Raw genomic sequence first — 21,974 nt, forward strand, 5'->3', positions numbered from 1 at the left:
AATTTATTACTATTACAATGCTATTACCCTTAATAGACCTGTTGGAACCGTTTCCTAAAAGTGTTTATGCATTGTGGGAGTTTAGTTACAATAGAATAAATTGTATGTATGTACCTATATACCTACGTAAAGTTATTGAAAAAAAAAGTAACAATAACATAATCAAGGACTTCTTCACTTTATATAAAACACTAATTTAGCATTTAAACAGTTTTAAAACTATTTAACTCCCAAATACTTTAGGAAAGTAGGTATTTGTTTTGATAAATACAAATAACAATTCTGAAAAGTATTTAAACACCAAGTATGGCACTGTGTACTCTATTTATCCCCTAACTACAAAAAAGTGGTTAAATTTTGAAATATGTACTGCCAATCAGCATTAGGCCTTAGCCAAGTTAAAATATAAGTTAAAATATTCAACGAACTGTAAATACTGATTCAATCGGGTCCATTTATATAGGCAACTCAAATTACACGGCCTGCCAAATTCTCCACCACCTTGTCTGTCTCTCTCTAGGACCTCTCTCTTGTATGTTGGTGTCAATCTTGCTTCACTATTTGAATGGGACATGGCCATTCCATCCGTATTGACAGTTCATTGAAAAATACCTAATAAAAAAAAAAATACAAATTTGTCACACTAAACAACGTTTGTTTGGAAAATCTGACCCCACCCACTCTTCTATGAATCTGACTAGGGTTTGTTGTGGGTTTGTTTTGTTGTTGTTCTAGTTCTGTTCTAGACCCCCTTTTCCATTTTCTACGTTTCTAGACCTGTGTAGGTCTCCATAGTTCTAGCATCACAGCACAGCTACAGCATCAGTTTTCAGTTTCAAACGATTTGAAACCATCAGCCAGCCAACGAAATCGAGCTGTAAAGCTGTAATTGCCCAAGTCTTAGACAAGGAAAAAAGAGAGGACGGGTAACACCCATTTAACCATAGAGTTATATATTAGCATAGAGAGAGTGTCATTCAGAGCGAAGTGACGACACCATCTTTTTTATTTGGATTAGTGCTGTTTCACTCTTACGCATAGTAAAGCTGCTACAGTTGTCCTCCTCTTCCGTGCCTATATTCACACTGAATGTCATCATAGATTTTCGATACAATGTGTTAGAAAGAGATGCAGCAAACCAGTCCATGAGATCTTGTCGTCAGGAAGCGCGGAAGGTAGGCTCCCTCTATGTTAATATATACCTCTATGCATTTAACACACACGTTCCAAAAGTGAAGCCAGTTTTTGGTTTGTTTGTCACCAGAAACATGGCGGTCACGTCAAAAATAACAATGGGTTGCCAGTGGTGGGTGTTCGTTGAAGGTTAAAATTTCATAAAAAATAAAGTAAATTATCATCTAAAATTCGTAATAAAAACATATGTATTATTGAAACATATGTACGTAATATGAGCAACTTAATAAAACATTTACCGTACACAAATTCTTCATTTTAAATACATTTCATGTTTTTATTTTAAATACTCAATGCATAACAATACCCCAAAGATACGTCGATGATCAAAATCCCAGCATAGGGATTACGTACACTCGATACGCATCGTATCCGCCATGTTTTCCCGTAAGGCGCTATGGGAAAACATGGCGGATACGATGCGTATCGAGTGTACGTAATCCGGGCCCTGGTGTCAGTTTGGCTTCACTTTTGGTCATAGGATTACTCGTCCTCTCTCTTTCCTTGTCTAAGGCCCAAGTAGCCCAAGAGCAAAGAGCAGTGCCAAAAAAGGAAGAAGAAGAACCCATATTTGGCAAACCTAACCTAAACCCAAAATTATTATTATTTGTTATTTGCCCTTGCATAAATATGTAAGTATGTAAGTTTTCCGTGATTTTACTTTTTGGATTCAAAATTATTATTGAAATACATAAAATAAAGTGTAATCAAAAATGGAAGTAAAACAAGAAAATAGTGAAGAAGCCTGTAAAGTAGAAATAGAATATAATGAATTGGAAGGCTTTAAATGTGAAATTCAGGAAGAATCAAATAGCAAAAGTACACATGACACATATTTTCCTACAAATCCTAAAATAGAACAACTTGACAATACTCCATTTGAAGAAAACCAAAACACTGAAAAAGGTTAGTAATAAATAATAATATATATTTAAGTCTTTCTCCTACATTTAGCAGTACAATAAATAAAACCTCTATTTAAGGGTCTTCGGATATAAGGGGCAAAAAATGTGATCAAATGTAAAAAAATGTAAAACGTTCTGTTGACATTATACTTTGATGCTTAAGATGTAGACATAGATTTAGAAGGGTTGGAAGTCCTGGTGTCTGTAGGACAATAATAGACATATTAACAATAGACCAGACTAGAAATATGTCACTCAATGCATCAGGGTGTAACTCCAATATCAAGTACGGTGGTCTGGCTACCAGCTAATTATAATTTTGGTTTTAACTACTATTTAAGGGCATGTAAGAGACAATTAGAAATTAAGTACAGTAGAACCCCAATTATCCGTGCGTGGATTATCCGGACTGTGGATTATCCATGCTATGATTTTCCATTACTCAAATTGCATTTTTGAGGTTTCATAGAAATATCGTCATCATAAATCACACAACAGAAACTTTATATGCTGTGAGGGAGAAATGCATAATTCAAAATAGATAGCAACAGTAGTCAGGAAATTTCTGGAAAGCATTAGCTTATCATTTGCCCCAAAATGGCAATAGCTAGTATTAAATGCAAGTAAATATTTTACCAATTGCACAAAAATAGGGATTTTTTTCAGAAGTGAAAAGGGTATATTTGTCACATTGTTATCGCAAATCTATGAACTTTGCAAGCAACCAATACGCCATATAAATAAATACAAAGTGAATCTACAAAATATATTTCAGTGTGACTCTTTTAAAGGCATATCTGCATGGAAATTATTCAAAAGATCAACTTTTAATGACTTGACGAATCAGATTCCAACCAAGTGGTTTCTGCAGAGAAGATCTAAGGGCATAATAATCTCTGGGCAATATTTTTCATGAAGACTTGAAAATCAAAAAACCGTTTAAGGGGCTATCCTAGTGTAAAAGTACAAATTTCATATAATTTTTGGGAATTTCTAAAATAAAAAGTATTGCACCAATTGTTTTGAAAATTTGCATGAGCATTTACTATTACAAGAGGTACATGTAAAACAATTTTTATAATAAAATATTGAAAATTAAACAATTTATGCGCTATCTACTGGTACCGTGAAAATAGAAACATAGCTTCACTGCTGCAGTGATGGGACTAATAGAGATCCTGAAACATAAAATTTCAAAGTTATTATTGAAATATGTTATTTTCTATACCATCAACTAGGGGTTTTTTGATCGGATAAAAAATGTCAATTTGGCGGTTTTTGAAACTGAAAATGTTTTAGCTAATTTTAAAAAAAAAATCAACACTTCATCATTTTTTCAAATTTTAATATTTTTCAAAAATCCTAGTTGATGGTATAGGAAATAATTTATATTTCAATAATCACTTTGAAATTTTTTGTTTCAGGATCTCTATTAGTCCCAATCACTCAGTGGCGTGCGGTGACTTTTTCTAAAGGGGAAGCGATTCAATAAGGATATAAAAATATTTTCATAAGGGTCGAGCCACTTCCCACCTGATAACACTCTGATGCGCTATAGGGGCTCTCTATCAGCAAAGTGCTTATGTGAGACGTCCTCGGTACAAGGAGTTACACACTAAATCCTACCCCGATCAATGCGTGAGGCACTCTATTGCCGCTATTTCTAGTGACTATAGTAACCTATCATTGATCTGTATTGCTTGCTCGGGCCTTAAGTCCTCGCTCCGTGCTTCGTTTCCTAAAAAAGAGATCTATTTAAATGTTTTTTTTAATTCCTAGGCATTTTCCACAACACACAACTTTCAACAATATGACACTTATTTATACTTGAGCTCTATTCTCCTATCAACTTCTGATAATTGTTGAATTCAGTCTTTTTCAATGGACTTGTAAAGTCTGTCTTCGCTTGTTGAATTTCTTGTAAAACTTTTAATGCATTTTAATACTGAAAAACTTCGTTCAGCTGATGCACTTGTGACTGGGATAGTTTGTAGTAATTCACACAACTTGGACACTTCACACAGGGACTTTTTTAAACCAGTAGTTATAAGAAATACCCAGATTTCTGAGTATATCTTTATAACTAATGTGAGTTGTTTCATAAACAACACTTAACTTATAATGCAAAGCTGGCATATCAAAATATTTTCATTATTTAATCGTAGTGAAATAAATTCCTCTGTGGGAAATTTTGATGAATTATAATTAGAAATATTAAATAAGAATATATTATATAATTCTACAAATTTTAATTCGTTAAAATTTTGAAAGCGAAAATTCATTTTTTGTAGAATGTTATCAAAAGGTCTCTCTGTTGTCGACACTATCAATCTTCATTCTTTTTCTTTCATGTTCAAACCCCATATTTTCAGTTTTATCCCAAATATTTTTAAACTGCTCTCGTTTTTTAATTATCGTATTAATAAAGTCATCAATTTGTCTTATACAAAATGCAATGTCAATTGACTTCATCTGTAAAATGTCAAATAAAAGATCAGTAAAAGGAAAAATCTCTGCAAAAAATTTAAATCGAAATATTCTGCGAATGTATGTACCTAAGCACCCCTTAGAAGCAGTAACAGTCAGAGCATCCCACTCTTGGAAGGCGATTGAACAATCTCTTCTGCAGGGTACCAAACTTCGCGCGACTAGTGGGTGCCGTCATTGAACCCTGACTAATTTTTATACAGGACAACTGCATGACAAGCGGCGATTTTGAGATGCGCTTCTGTCAGGGGTGGACCGAGTAGTTGAATTGTGTCCATAGTGCATATTGAGTTCCTTCCTATGCGATTAATTTTTAATATTTTTCAATGCCTATTGCCTAGGTAATAATATGTAGATTACTGGGATTGGAGAAAATTTTTGATAATTAAATATTAGTTAATAATTTATTTTGTTATATCGAAGTATATAATAGGGAAGTGGCGCTTCCTCCGCTTCCATGGACCGCACGCCTCTGCAATCACTGCAGCAGTGAAGCTATGTTTTTATTTCCACGGTACCAGTAGATGGCCCACAAATTGTATAATTTTCATTACTTTTTATGAAAATTGTTTTACTTATACTACTTTTTATAATAAATGCTCATGCAAATTTTCAAAGCAATTGGTACAGTACTTTTTATTTTAGAAATTCCCAAAAAAAGTATATGAATTTTGTACTTTTACACTATGATAGCCCCTTAAAATGATTCATCTGAAAATGAGAGTCAAAAAGATGAAAATGATGAAACTATCAAAAAAGTAACTAATCAGGAGACTAACAAGGACCTTCATACCTTGTCGATATTTTGAACTTGAGCAAAATATGTCAGAATAAAAGAAGAAAGCAGAACAGAACATAAAAAAAAAAGAATGTGTGTGTACTTTGTACGCACGTAAGAAGTTATACTTCTATTATATGATTTAAACGAAATTAATATACTTTTTATTTATATTTTGTTTAAATATTAAACTAATTTTTACTTACTACTTCTCAAACATTTTTATTAGAACAGTGCCAAAAATTAAAATAATAAAAGAATAAAACACACACAAACACATTAAACAAGCCACAAATGATGTCTGAACATTAATTGTCGAAAATTTTTTTAACTAAATACGTATTTTCTGAAAATACAATTATATAATAAATATACTTACAATCATAAAATGTATTAAAAAAAACAAAAAGGAAAGTTTCTATTGGGACTCGAACCAGCGCTGATAAGAGCGGTTGGTATTGGAATTCATTCGCCTTCTCCGCTTAGCCACGGACACTATGTGTCATTATTTACGAAGATCGACTAACTAAACGGATTAAACTTGTGATATTTTGATATTTTGAAAATTGATCAAATTATTTTAATTTTGAATTGAAATGATTTAGAATGGAAAAAATACAACAAAACATAGAGTAAAAAACAATATATTAGGTGAATATTGATAGAAATTTTGATTGTAATCAAATTATATAAATAAAAGTATTACATACTATGTATTTTTGCAGATCAAATAGGTAGGTTTATACCCATAATACATTAACAATTATTACGTACCTGTTGCTTTTAAAAACTATTTAAAAGTCACTACAATATTATAAACTTTTTTGTTTCTGTCCTCACAACAATAAAACTAATATATTATACATTTGTTTACCTTTACCTTTACCTCCAAACCACAGCTGCCATATCGGATAATTTTTGACATGTCATTTGAACATCCAATCAGAACAAAGTTATAATGCGCATGCGCCGGGCTGATAGGTTTTAACATATAAAAAATCACCCTCTATCGCCGGTAAAGAAGTATAACTTCAAAAATCAAAGACTTTTAACACAGGTCAATAAGACTAACTTTTTTCAAAAGCATAGCTACCTATACTTTTTTTTTCTATGTATCTTCTTATGCAATTTAAAAGATAGTTTGAACTTATGAGATTTATTTTTTCTGTTATCCTTTTATGGTAGTTACATGTTTATATGTGTCATGTATAGAAAATAAATGTTCGGATTATCTGTGCTTTTCAATTACATAACTGTGCCACTTCCGGTACTGTTGAGCACGGATAATCTGGTTTCCACTGTATAGGTAAATGATTTTGTTAACATGAGCAACTTCAGATCCAATCTTGTCCTTTTAACATTTATTTATTTATTTATTTTGACGGGAAACCCCCATTACAGTAAATATAACATGCATTTAAAGCATTTACATACAGTGCGGTGGAATAAGTGTTGCCCCCCCCCTGTTAACTTGTTTATTTTAAGAATATAATCAAAACGCTCGGACAGGTCGATTTTTAAACTAACCATAGTATATTATAGCATCAACATTTCGAACTTTAAGTGATCCCTCTTCAGGTGACAACCATAACTTTGATTTTTTTAAATGGGAAAGTACATCATGTGACACCTCATTTAAAAGCCCTTGAAATACTGATTTCAAAAATGTATAATACTTTAATCCTGTTTGAGAGCGTAGGCGCAAAATTTCAGTTGAATTCTTTCTAAATGCAATAATTTTTTTCGAATCCTGAAAAAACTAATAAATATTTTTGAAAAATTTAAACGCAGAATGAAATATTACAGTATTCTCGATGGTCCAAAGTCCCTGAGAACTTCTATAATGTTTATTTTAATAAGTCACAGTGGTGAAAAAAATAGAAAATTTAGTGTGATTTTTAATTTCAAATATATCATTCAAAAGAAACTTTTTGTTTATTCTCAGGGACTGTCAGCCCTCCGTAATAATCTAATCTTTCATTCTGCGTTTGAATTTTTCAAAAATACTTATTAGTTTTCTCAGAATTCGAAAAAAATAAATTTTGTTTAAAAAGTGTTCGACCGAACAGGTTAAAAATTTGGAACTATAGATTACGAAAACGTTCCATGTATTTTGTCAGACAGAACTTCCAATTGATTTGTTACCATTTCATTAAACTCTCATGCAAAAATCAGACTGGTATTTATCACCAACTGGGCATTTTAAGTCCAACACGAAAAACATGTCAAATGATAGGAATTATATTGGTGATAAATAGCAGTCTGATATTTGCATGAGAGTTTAATGAAATGGTAACAAATCAATTGGAAGTTCTGCCCGATAAAATATATGGGGCATTTTCGTAATCTGACGTTCCAACTTTTTAAACTATTCCACAATTAAAACTTCCCCTGTTCCAGTGTTTCCGTACATCAAAGTTTGTCCGACTAGACACTGTTAAGCTATTAACAAATTTTCAGCTTGCTATTAATCAACTTTTTTTTGGTACGTGGGATCCAGGACTAATATATTATGTTTGTGAGTCAGAGTGTTGCCATACTTTGTTGTTTATTTGTTGTAAAATTTCAATCAATTGTATAATGTACAAGAATAATAAGTTTTATATAGGGTGAGGCAGATAAAGGGCCTATTAGAAATATCTCGAGAACTAAAGTAAAGAAAATTATGAAAATTGGAATATAGGGGTTTTGAGGTGTGAACTATTTAATGAAAATATTTTGGTCTCTTTTCTACTTCCGGTTATACCGGAAGTTGATTGTAACTTCGTTTTTTTAAATAGGACACCCTATATATTTTTACGTTTTTGGATTCTCCTCGATTTTTTCTTTCTTAAAATATAAGGTTTTGTAATATTATACAGGGTAGATTAAAAGATAATTACGTTTTTTTATTAATTTCGTAGTAAAATTCATACCCTGTAGAATTGTAGTAGTTTTACATCAAAATCCCTTTATATGTTCAAATGATTTTTAATATGGTCTACTATTGTTACCAATTATTGGTATAGCTAAATTTTTAATTTTAGTATACAGGGTGGGTCGAAACTCGGAATGTGTATTTTCTGAGTTTTCTTAAATGGAACACACTATATTTTAGTATTGTAATAAAATGGTATTTTATGGTACTTTTTAATTTCTTAAGCATTCCCTATACCCAACTGCTTTAATTTGTGCTTAATTGTAAATCGCACCAACAATCTTAACTACGTAGATATTTTGATAACTCAACCATTATTGGCAATTTTAAGTATCAGTCTCGATTAGTATGTATTTATTTCCGAAAAATTATTTGTGATTGAATATTTTTACGGCCAACCTAATAAAATTTCAGGTATTTTGTGTTGCAATTAATGTTTGGCTTGAATCACCAATAACTTACAAATTGAAGCAGTTAGGTATAGGGATTGCTTAAGAAATTAAAAAGTATCCTAAAATAACATTTCATTACAATACTAAAATACAGGGTGTTCCATTTAAGAAAACTCAGAAAATACTCATTCTGAGTTTCGACCAACCCTGTATACAAAAAAGAAAAAACTTAACTATATCAATAATTCTTAACATAGTAGACTATACTAAAAATCATTTGAACATAAACAGAGTTTATTATGTCAAAATACTACAATTCTATAGGGTGTGAATTTTGCTGTGAAATTAATAAAAAAACGTAATTATCTTTTAACCTACCCTGTATAATATTACAAAAACTTATATTTTAAGAAAGAAGACATCAAGGAGAATCCAAAAATGTAAAAATATACAGGGTGTTTCATTTTAAAAAACGAAGTTACAACCAACTTCCGGTATAACTGGAAGTAGCAGAGAGACCAAAATATTTTCATTAAATAGTTCACACCTCAAAAAACCCGTATTCCGATTTTCATAATTTTCTTACCTTGAGTTCTCGAGATATTTCTAATAGGCCCTTTATCTGCCTCACCCTGTATAGTTTATAAGCTTATTATAGCTTATAATTTAAGTTTAGTTTAGTTTCAGTTTACTTTAACCCTTAACTACAGACATTCCATTATTACAACGTAACAACAGAGGCCCGGTATTTTTTACTGGTACTATAAAATAGAGTCAAAATTTAAAGTTAATAAAAAAAAACAAATAAATTATGCATTATGTATTTTTCTGGAGTCTCTATTAGATATGGAAGAACTAGTAAAATGAGTGATTTTAATAATATAATATGTGAGTTTTAATGAATAATCTACACTCACCGGCACAAAATTCCGCCACCCAAAATTTTTGAAAGTTTGACAATCTATAACTTTATTATTTGTACTCCGATTTTCAAGATTCTTCTGTCAGTTTGTAAATACATGTATTGATATCGTTTTTTATTATTCCGGTAACACAAGTTTTTTGCTTAGATAGCAATATACGGGGGTGAATGGAAGCGTTGTATTTTCTCCTAACTTTAAAAAATTCTGTGGAAAAATTGGAGGGCTGATTTTGTTTCATACTCCTTCTGTATTATCCTGGAGGTATCACTAAGTGTTTTTTTTTTAATTATCCGAATATCTCTTTTATTGTAAGAGCTGTAATTAAAAACACTGCTTTGAAGATTTTTTGAAGTTATACTTCTTTACGAGCGTAATGATGGTGAATTTTTATATGGTAAAACCTAGCGACCGGGCGCATGCGCATTATAACTTTGTTCTGATTGGATGTTCAAGTGACATGTCAAAAATTATCCAATATGGCAGCTGTAGCGCAGCTGTGGTTTGGACGGTTTGGTTATGTCGTTGATTGATAAATATAGTTTCATATTATATTTTTGGACTTATTAACATGCATGTCATAAACTGTGTGAGTGCGATTTTCAATCGCAAAATTACTGATAAAAACCTATTCGCTCGAAGAGGTAGAGTGTAGAGAACTGTGGATAACATCAATCAACCGGGACGATTTACGATCTCACTTATTCAAAACTAAAGACTCGGAGAATCCAGTACTTGGAGTCTTTCATTACTGTCAATGATTACTGGTAAGTGTTTTAAAAATAAGTTAATCGAATTTTGTTCCTACATTTGTACATAGCCACTTTACACATTGCAAGTAATTGCGAAATTTATAGCACAAGTTCTTGCAGCAAAAACTTCTGCAATCAGTTGCAACTTGCAACTAGATTTCTGCAATAAAATGATTACAGGGTACAAGTAATTGCATAAGCTGACATGAAATAGACAGGAACTTTGACCTAACCATAAATTTTAGGTTATGTTGTTTTTATAAATTAAATGTGATTTTTTGAGTACAGTTATCAGATATTAGATTAAAAATGTTAGATTATTGAGAAAATTATAATATGTGTTATATATAACAATTGCAGAAAAAATTGCATGAACATGTTCTATTTAGCTGCAACTTCTTGCAGCAAGAAGTTTCTGCAAGTAATTGCACCTTTTCTGTGCAATTCTCGTGTGACACGATGCAATTTCAATTGCTGCAAGAAATTGCGCAATTAGTTGCATCGTGTAAAGTGGCTTCTCATACATTCACATAACAATATTTTACATAAATCTATTAATTTTAGACGAACCTGCTTATTTAGAGGACGAAAATCATCCTGATCAAGTTCCATCACAGGAAATGGTACGCAAGCCTCAAAAAAGTGCGTAGGTAACAGGATGTTGAAAGAATGAGGAGACTGGAAAAGAAAGAAGTAAATTGAGAGGGAGTAAATCCAATAAACACATTTATCTTATGCTATTTCAAGTGGATATAACAACTAAAAAATAAATAATGGAGAATAATTTAATTTTTTGATTTTTTGTTAAAAAATATTCTCAGCTGAGTAGAATGCGTTGGTAACAGACTGTCTCCTTATATGCAATAAACCATTAGCTCATGTGATGCTCCAACTACAATTTGCTTAATCCATATTTTATAACTTTTCCTCAGCTTTTCGCTTTCATGTATCACATTGTTGTTAGCATTAATGATTCTGATTTAAGTCGAGCTGCAATGCCACTTTTTTTGAATAGCGTAGTTAACCATATATTATCTGGTAAAGTATCCAAAAATTAGTTTTACGTGGACTCATTTAACATTTCTCTGTTTGAGAATAGTCCGTCCGCTATAACTTTTCCCATGCGGTACGATTCATTTTCAATCAAATTAAGTCAAAACAGAAAGTGAAACATATGCCGATGTGTGTAGTATATAGTATACAGTATACAAAATGTATATTCGCGGTGTGCAAGTACTTGGAAGGGAAACGAGAAACAACCGTGCGCGAGTCGCGGAGAAATATTACAACTATCTTAAATAATTCATATTGTCAATTGAAATTGTCAAATTGACGTATATTTTATACCTTCTGTCATTGAAGCAGAAAAATTATATATTGCTCCACAATATCGATATGATATGCAATTATTATATAAAGGTAAATTTAATTAATTGTATTTTGCATGCAGTACTGCATTTTAATAACTAATTTTATTTACTACATACAATTGTTTACGTTTGCATAACATAACCTGCATCTTATTTTTTCTTCTTATTATTTTTTGGACTATGGCCTTGACAATTATCCAGTAACCAGGACTAATATAATTGGCCAATATAATTAAAAGTGCGAATAAAAGTACAGAGCGTAGAAATAGGGGTCGCTTTGCCGAACTTGCACGGTCCCAATACACATCGACGTTCGTTTCAATTTATGTTTTGATTTAGTTTGATTGAAAATGATTCGTACCGCATGGGAAAAGTTATAGCGGACGGACTATATCTGCATAAGTATGCTCTACAAACTCTACATAAATCACTCCGTTTATAATGATCAGCTATTGCCCAAAAATTATTAAATGAATTGAGTCATTCTTTTTTTATATAATTTCGATTTACATTTAATGTTACATTTATCGTTACATCGAGGCCCCAATTCAGAGTTCCTCAGTTCCTTCAAAATATTAATTTTGGAAACACTTGGATCTCTTTGTCTCTCCTTTCCAAGTTTTTTTTTCTTTGGGAATTTTTTCTTAGCAGACGTATCTAATAATAAACTAATGCCTTTGATGCAGGAAGGGGTTTCCGCTGTTGATGCTTCTTGAACATGTAATCCACTGTGAACATCAGATATAACAGTGGAAGTTAGTTCACTCGTTACAAAGTTTTTTCCACCGAGTGATTCAAAATTTGCACTTACAGTGAGGTTATTTTATTAAAAAACTTTATATTTAGGTACATAAGGTAGGATAAAAGTTTTTAGATCAAAATGAAAGTTGTCCATTGTAGATATCATTTAAGCAATAGTTGAAAAACATTATAAGTGGAGTTACAATGTTATTCATATCAGGTGTAGTTGTGATCTAAAATTTAAATTGGATTAATTTTTTTTGTAGGCTCTACAGATAAATCAAAAAGTAAACATAGAGGACAATGATGCATTAGAGACTGGCATATCATCTCATACGGACAACACCGCAGGAGAGTTTTTTTATATTTGAACAATTCAGCTTCGCTTCAAAGAAAGTTGGACGCCTTGAAAAAAAATTTTAACTCACCGTTTGGACTTACGGAAGATATTGAAAATGCTATAAAGTAGGAATATTATACGGGATTTGTATATACTTTTGTAAATAATATATTGTATGATATTTTAAAAGAAAATAATGAGTACCACCAGTGTTACTACAAATGGCTAGTGAATTTAGTAAGTAATTTTGCCAATTTTGTAAAATTGTCAAGAAAATAATTACTAAATAGTTAGTAATTTTGCCAATTTTCGCAAAATTGGCCAAAAACAAAAAAAAATATCTACTAAAAACACTACCCAGTTGTGTCTGAGTTTAGCGAACCGACTATAACTCTTGTTAAATTAAGGTTGAGTGTACACTTTTGACTTGCCTACAGATTTAAAAATAGTTTTGTCATAATTACAGTATGTCGCTGTAAGTTGGAACCATAATATGGAAAACTTTTTTATTATTCATTTTACGAAAAATAGTTATTCTACATAAAAGGTTCTGCAATATCTAGAATCTCTGATTCAACCATCAGATAGTAAATTTTTATGGGTATTACACAGGGTATGTCAAAAAATATGAATTTCACTCAAGAGAAAAGTAGCTTTATTTTTACAATATTGAACATTGTTATTATGAACAGTTAATTGGAATTAGAACTATATTCTAATATACAATTACATCCTTCTAATTGAAAAAGAAATTAAAAATTTTTCTCAACATATATAATCAACATTATTTTCTGTTATTTCAATTATGATAACTTTTGTTATTAATTTTACGAAAGAAAAGTTATAGAATGTTCTGCATGATCTAAAACCTAAAATATAACCATCTTATATAAAATATTATCGATTTTGTATGAGGTATATAAAAAAACTGTTTTTTATGACGACAAAGAAGTATAACTTCTTACGTGCGTACACAAGTACACACACTCTTTTTTTTTAATTAAAAATATCAAACGCACTAAAATTAACAAAAGAAAACAAAATTAACAACAAAACAAAACAATTTAATAGCGGGTATAGCACCTCTTGCAACAACGGCTGCTCGCAATCTGTTTGGCATCGAATAAAGATGTGTTATCCTTGCCTGTGGAATAACCCGATATTCATCTAGCAGGGTCATAACTGTATCAAATTTTCTGGAGGCCTAGGATGACAGCGAATAGCTTTTTTTAATTCTTCCCATAAATACTCAATATGATTGAGATCTGGGCTGCAAGCGGGTCATTCTAATCTTATCAATCCAACCTCTATTTTATGAGTCAATCAGTGTTTTTATTTACAAAAAATGGAACAGCTCTTACAAGAACAAAGATATTCGGATAATTCAAAAAACAAAATTTTAGTGATGCCTCCGGGATAATATACCAAGACTATGAAACAAAATCAGCTCTTCCATTTTTAGGTAGTATAATGCCATGCAAATGGCATTATAAATCTCATTCGGCCGTGCAGCACGTCACGTGGGAACCTAACAGATATTGGACATTTTGGATATTAGTGCACCCTATGTAACGCACAGCTGAATATTATGTTTTTGCGTCACAGTGTTGCCATGTCATTTCTTTCATAATTTCAATCAATGTTAAATGTACCTACAAGAATAATAGAATAAGAACGTTTACTTCTCCGCCATTATACTAGGTAGAATGACAAATGATGTGTCAAATGAAAGCTTATAATCCAAGGATAGTACTAAAGATGAGAAAATAGACCTGGATTGTCTGTCCCTCAAAAAATAAGCGTTATATTGGGGATTTCTAATGTCGACATTAAAAGTTGCACTATTTTTTTTTCTATAAAACATTTTGATCTAAAACTTACCAGAAAACTTCTTTGTACTCTTTGCTTTCAAATAAACGTGATTAAGAAGCTAAATTTTAAACTTCGTCACAGAACTTTTGCGATTAAACTTTGCAATGCAAAAATCCGCACCTTTTTCTTTGAAAAATTCATAACCTTTATCGTGATAAGAATAAAAACTTGAAGCAGGTACCTTTGTCTTCAGAAATGTTAGAGCTATATACTGTAAAAATTTCAGAAAAGAATATTAAAATGGAACAGAGTTATAGCGAGGTAAACGCAAAAAACGTGATTTCATTTTTTTTTATTTTTAGGTTAAAATTGCGATTTTGACAATGTTCCCCCACAGAAAATTCACAATAAACCTAATTTTCGTTTTCAGCACCCTCGAAAATAGAAAGTATGAATAACATTAGCCATTCACCCATCCGTGGTCAGTATCTCGAAAACCAAGCGCTTTTTTGAGGGTGTCCCTCTCGTGTATATCACAAAAAATTGTAACGTGATTGTATGAAAAAATAGAGGATACGGCAACGGTGTTACAAGTGATGGTCGGATCCAATACCAAAATCTACACAGACATATTTGGGTGCACTAATTCCAAGATGTCCCAGATATTTGCTTATTGTTTGGATGCATAATTTCGTATGTGGTGGCGTTGAAATTGAATAGATTGAGGCTGTTTTAAAATATTAAGCTGTTAACGATTAAAGTAATTCTATATTATTTAATTACAAATTGTTGTTTATTAGCGTAACCGTGTATTTTTAAAACTATTATAATATAAATATTAGTTTTATAGTAATTTATTAAAACCGAGACTATAATGCCATTTGAGGTGATATTATGCATGTGCAGAACACGAACATATTTATATTTTTTTTTTGTTTTGATTCTGGCCTTGGTTCAGAACCTTTAGCCACTAACATATATTAGAATGAGAGATATTAACAGAAAAATAAGTTTTAAAAACTGTCAGAGAGCACTTGACAAAAAGATATCTAAATTTTCTAATTTTAAAAAATGATTTTAATTATAGATACTAATTCTAATATTATTAATAAAACTTTTCCCGCAAATTTGTTTTCTTATTAATATACATAATATGTATTAATATACATAATTGATTTAAAGTTAAACCAGGCTAGGAATCTAAAAATTTAAAGTGTGAACATTTTATACATACATATACAGAGTGGGCCAAAGAAAACAGTCCACCTCGATATTTGGCAGTATTTATTAGATTTTAAAGACATAAAGAAACAGGTCGATTTTTGATCTAAGGCTCAATCTCTCTTATGCGATTGTCGCATGCGTTCGACGCAAGCAGCAGTCGCAAGCGATGTTCTGTGCACTCCTCAAATGTAAACTTTATACCATGATACTATAAATAACAAGATAATATATTGCACATCCGGAAGTCGTGACGTAACTGGAGACCGGCAAGTTCGTAATGGTTCGTAATCATTCGTAATGTCCGATTACTTTGAATTGTTCGCGGTTGTATTTTATATTTTATCTTTGACAGTTATTTTGACTGGAATCTCGACACTAAATTCTTTTCGAATACATTGAACTTTAATGTTATTTTGCTAATTGAATAATTTCATCACATAATGCATACAAATCCCATTTAACTTTAACAAGAATTAAAATTCAACTTCCGGTCTCCAGTTACGTAATCAATGCGCGAACTCGGACGTATTTGAGCTACGGGAAAATACTATCTCTTTATTTATAGTATCATGCTTTATACGGGCAGTCTGTCTTGTGCCACCGCTTGTGCGTCCGACGCGATTCCTCGTCAAGACAGACCGCTCGTATAAATTTTACATTTGAGGAGTGCACAGAACATCGCTTGCGACTGCTGCTTGCGTCGAACGCATGCGACAATCGCATAAGAGAGACTGCGCCTTAAGAAAGACACATTTTTACGGTACATACATCTGCCATTTGTCAACCCCCTCCCTTCCATTTCCCTCACCCCTTATTTTTAAATAGGGAATATGGGTCGTGTGCTACCTCACTTGAAAGGTTATTCAATTCTCTATTTAGTAATGTTAACATTTACATAATTATTTATACAGGGTGTCCAAGAAAAATTATTTTGAATTAAATTAATTGACACAAAAAGAAGAATTTATGCAATTTATTTAAATCAAAATACATTCTACTACTGACAGAAAACAGAGAAAAATGTTGTTTTTCGCTTAAATTCAATATTCAACCTACCAAGAGGCAGATGGGTGGCAGCTTGAATATTGAAATTAAGCGAAGAGCAATGTTTATTTATCAAAAAACATTTTTTTTCTGTTTTGTGGCAGCAGTAGAATGTATTTTGAATTAAATAAATTACATATACATTCTTCTTTTTGTGTCAATTAATTTAATTAAAATATTTTTTTCTTAAATAATTATGTTAATGTTTATATTACTGAAAAGAGAATCGAGTAACCTTTTAAATGAGCTAGCACACGACCTCTATTCCCTATTTAAAAATAAGGGGTGGGGGAAGTGGAAGGGAGGGGGTTGACAAATGACAAATGTATGTACCGTAAAAATGTGTCCCACTTAGATCAAAAATCTAACAACAGATACCTAAAATCTTTATTTTTCAATGGAAATTCATGTTTAAATTAAATGCATATTGGAAAATGACAGTAAAAAGAATATAAAATACAATTTCTTATTTAACCCTTAACCCGGCACCTGCCACGTTGGGTGCTACCAGCACCCCATAACACATTTTTATCAAATATTTGGTATATTAAGTTTGGTAACCGAGCTGTGCGTCATAGTATATTATATAGCATATGTATATGTGTTAGTGTTTGAAGTGGTTATTTAGTGTCATTCTGAACTTATAGCTCTAAAGTCGAATTGGGGGTGTCATCATCTGGCACTTTAAGTTTTAAATTTTTTTTGTATTTGTGATAAACAGGTCAAATTTACATTTTTTATTGAAATAACTGATTTAAATTATTAATATAGACTCTATACTCACTAAATGTTAATTTTTTTTTAGATATTTTACTTGACTTCATTTATTATGGCTTGGTACTTGCTAATTTGCTTATAACACCTTTTTCATTTTATTTTTTAACTTTTATAACATCTTAGTGGCTAATAAGTTAATAAAACATGTTTATTTATATTCTTGTGTTACTCGACACATTATTTTGTTTTTTAAACAAGTAGATCACAGAAAATTTTTAAGGAGTGCTGTGAGCACCCCACGTGGCAGTTGGCGCCTTGCAAAGCCACGTGGCAGGTGCCGGGTTAACTACAGAGATCCGGTAATTTTTACCGGTGGTCATTCCCAAAGTGCGGATTTCGTGGTAACCTCACCACTTACAAGTTCATGTGTCTCTGTACCTCTCGGGCAATTTCTATAACAGTGCTAGTCAAAGCGTGTAGTGTGTATTATCAATATTTTCTTTTGTATCACACATCAAAAATCTTAACCGGTACAAATTACCGGATGTCTGTTTTAAGTAAGTATTTTTATGTGGGTACTATATTTGTAAATGTGAAATGTTTATATTATTTTTTTGTGTTCTTAGGGAAAAAGTAAAGAAATAGACTGTGGTAGTCATCCTGGACCTTCAATGAAGGTTAAATTTGAAGATAAAAATTTTGAGGCAACTTTGCAAAAATGGAATTGCCATTTAATTCTGTGACAATTTTACCCCTTGCAGAATTTTTCTCATGGATGTAAAGATTTTCGTAAATGCTATTTTATGTTTCCTTTGTGATTCTATACGTTCATTTGTTAAAAAAAAGTCTAAATTTTTGTTCATATCATTTATGTTCGTTTGTTTCAATAGACCAAAAATGTTACCAAAATTCTCGTTTAATAGATTATTCTTTAAAAATCTTTTATTATATTATTAAAATCACTCATTTTACCATTTTTCTCATATCTAGATAGAGACTCCAGAAAAACACATAATGCATATTTTTTGCACTTTATTATTAACTTTATATTTTGACTCTATTTTAAAATGACCGGTAAAAAATACCGGGGATCTGTTATTACGTGGTAATAATGGGACGTCTGTAGTTAAGGGTTAAAAAACGATGATAGGTACATAATTTTAAAATTCGAACAGCATTGCCGGATGAAAATTAAGGTTCCCATATGACGTCACGCGTTCGCCTTCCATGCGTGCGAACATACCGGTTCTCTGTGTACCGTGGTTCTAAGAAGTTGACATAAAGAAGCTGGCTAATCTGGTACCGTAATATATTATGGAATTTGTGTTTTTCATGAAAAAGCCATTAATTTTATACATTCTGGTTTTGTATATTAGGAGTGAAACACATGTGAATTTTAAATGACCCAGCAAAGGAAGGTTAATATTTAAAATTAGCAATAAAAAAAATAGTAAAATAGTAATAGAAGCGTGTCGCCATAAATTTGATTGCATTTCTTTGTTTTTGCATACATTTTCACTTATTCTCGAATATTTATATTTAGTGTTGGAAAATTCTCGAGAATGAAAAATCGGAGAATATTCTCGAGAATATTCTTGATATGGAGAATTTTCTGAGAATGAACCCCATGACGCACTTAAGAATATTGTTGGAGATGAAAAATATTCTCGATATGGAGAATTTTCTGAGAATGAACCCCATGACGCACTTAAGAATATTGTTGGAGATGAAAAATAGGGTTTTCAAAATCATGATCTTATATACAAAATTATGAGACGAAACAACAGTGTTCTTTGTATATAAAAAAATACAAAAACAACAGAAAACACAAAATTTCTTTGATAAAAAAATGAAATTTTCTTCTTAACAGCAAATAATCGATGTGGTATGATAAAAGATGAGACCTCAGATTCAGAATCTATTTCTATCATTAGCTCATCCTCGTAATCTACAATCTGCATTTCAATTAAGTACTGATGAGTTGTGGGATTTTGTTTTTCACGAGTGGCCAGCTCAGTAATGGATCTACGTCTAACAATTTTAAATTGTGAGCAATAAAAGTTACCTTACGAGCCTGTTCAGCAGTGAGCCGGTTTCTTTTAGAGGAGTGGATAAAAAAACCATAAGTACTGAAACTTCTTTCAGTCGCTGCACTGGATGAAGGCATGCTTAATATATCAACTACTATTTTAGTTAATTTTGTTCCGAAACATGTACCTTTTCACCATATGATTAAGTCTAGTTTTTCAGTTGATTTTACAACGTATGGGTTTCCAAAGAATGCCTCCTTAGACCGATAAAGTGCCAAATCTGCCATTATGTCAGCCGACTCATCACCATATTTTAAAGTCGCCAAATTATCTACAAACTCAGTTTCCTCAACTTGTTCTTCTCTGCTTAAATGAACACCATTCTAAATATTTGCACTTTATTATTGCATTATTGCACCAAAACAATAAATATTGACACTGTAAACACTCTTGCTAGTGGTTCATGGGATTGGCAAAAACAATATACCTACATATTTTTTAAATTATAATAATTTGACGCGTATCTAGTTTTTATTTTTGTTTCGGTTTCTGAAATTATAGAAAATTTTTGCCGAGAATATTCTCGAGAGAATTTTCTGGCCGAAAATATTCTCGAGAATATTCTCTTCTAACATCACTATTTATATTATAGATTATAGTTAGTTTATATTTTAGGATATCTCCAAGAGGAAAACCAAATGGAAATTACGGAGACACTAATTGGACATTCATCTAACGAAGGAAGTTATATGAGTCGACATTCTGAAGGAACGACATTAAATGAGAATATGAAAGTTACGACTGAACAAGGACTTTACAAGTGCCAAATTTGTTGTAAACAATTTACTACAAGAGGTTATTTGAAAGTACATGTGGGATTGCACACTGGAGAAACACCTTATCAGTGTGAAATTTGTTTTAAACAATTTAGTGGAGCAGGTACTTTAAAAAGACATTTGAGAGTGCATACTGGAGAAACACCTTATCAGTGTGAAATTTGTTTAAAGCAGTTTAATGATAAGGGTAATTTAAAAAGACATGTGAGATCGCACACTGGAGAAACACCTTATCAGTGTCACATTTGTTTAAAGCAGTTTAGTAATAAAAGTAATTTAATAATACATTCGAGATTACACAGTGGAGAAAAACCTTACAAGTGTGAAATTTGTTTTAAGCAATTTATTCAAGCATGTGACTTGAAAAGACATTTAAGATTGCACACTGGAGAAAAGCCTCATAAATGTGAAATTTGTTTAAAGCAATTTATTCAAGCAGGTGATTTGAAAATACATTTGAGAATGCACACTGGAGATAAACCTTACAAGTGTGAAACTTGTTTAAAGCAGTTTAATAATGGGAGTAATTTAAAAAAACATTTGAGATCTCACACTGGAGAAACTTCTCACAAGTGTGAAATTTGTTTAAAGAAATTTATTCAAGCAGGTCATTTGAGAGTACATTTGAGAGTGCACACTGGAGAAAAACCTTACAAGTGTGAAATTTGCTTAAAGTCGTTTAATAATAAGAGCAATTTAAAAAAACATTTGAAAGGTCACTGCGAAAAACGACCATAGTCATTTTTAATACGGTATGCGTAGTGTGACCAACTAGCCCGAAAAATCCGGGGCATGACCCGAATTACGAAGTTGTGTCCCGGCGTCCCGGACAAGGCTTCCGGGCCATCCGAATTTTCAACGTTTTGGTCAATTTCTATTTTGAAATTTTGAATACCTTATTTTTCTAAGAACTCACATCAAAGGGCCTAGCCGGGTTAGATGATGAAAAGTGCCCCCAACTCGATTCGAATTCCATATAGGTCACCGTTTAGTATATACATATAGTGAAACTAACTTTCTGAAATTTTTAACCCCCTAGGTGGTCATGTGACCCACCTAGAACCTAATTAGGCGTTTTATGTTTTTATTTTTATCTCAGCCGCATCGAGAACTAGCGAAAAACTTTAGAGAAAAAAGTTGTAAACTTTAAAAAGTTCTGTTCGAAAAAAATTTTTTTTTTAATTTTTGGCGGGAAATTTAAATTTTAGAACGATTTTAAAATTTTAAATGAGTATAAAAAAATAACTAAGACATTCGTTTTCACGAAAAAAATATATAACGTGTATTTTTGCATAATATATCACCCTGAATTTTTTAAAAATTTTAAAATTGGTGAAACGCACCTTTAAAAATAAAACACCGCATTTTTTTGGTTTTTTTTTTTCGTTTTTTGATACAATTTTATACATATTTTTAAAAATAGGTAATACCGTCACTAGAATAGGTAAAAAATTTAAAAAGAATTGGGGTTTGCTTAATAAAAAATTTTTGTAACACCATCCATTTTCAAGATAC

General features: G+C 31.5%; 1 protein-coding gene and 1 long non-coding RNA gene across 2 annotated transcripts; both read left to right on the plus strand.

Annotated features, from left to right (window-relative positions):
* Positions 1–779: 779 nt before the first annotated feature.
* LOC114332318 (zinc finger protein 239-like) lies at positions 780–21,718 on the plus strand. Its single transcript, XM_050652637.1, has 2 exons — positions 780–2,100; positions 20,299–21,718. Exons 1-2 carry the CDS (start codon positions 1,908–1,910, stop codon positions 21,195–21,197), a joined length of 1,092 nt encoding a protein of 363 aa, XP_050508594.1. The 5' UTR covers positions 780–1,907; the 3' UTR covers positions 21,198–21,718.
* LOC126885864 (uncharacterized) lies at positions 9,230–11,135 on the plus strand. The gene is made up of 2 exons (XR_007698472.1): positions 9,230–10,360; positions 10,910–11,135. It is a non-coding gene; the product is annotated as an uncharacterized LOC126885864 (long non-coding RNA).
* Positions 21,719–21,974: the final 256 nt, after the last annotated feature.

This window comes from Diabrotica virgifera, chromosome 6, assembly GCF_917563875.1.
Source record: "Diabrotica virgifera virgifera chromosome 6, PGI_DIABVI_V3a".
Classification (NCBI taxonomy): domain Eukaryota; kingdom Metazoa; phylum Arthropoda; class Insecta; order Coleoptera; family Chrysomelidae; genus Diabrotica; species Diabrotica virgifera.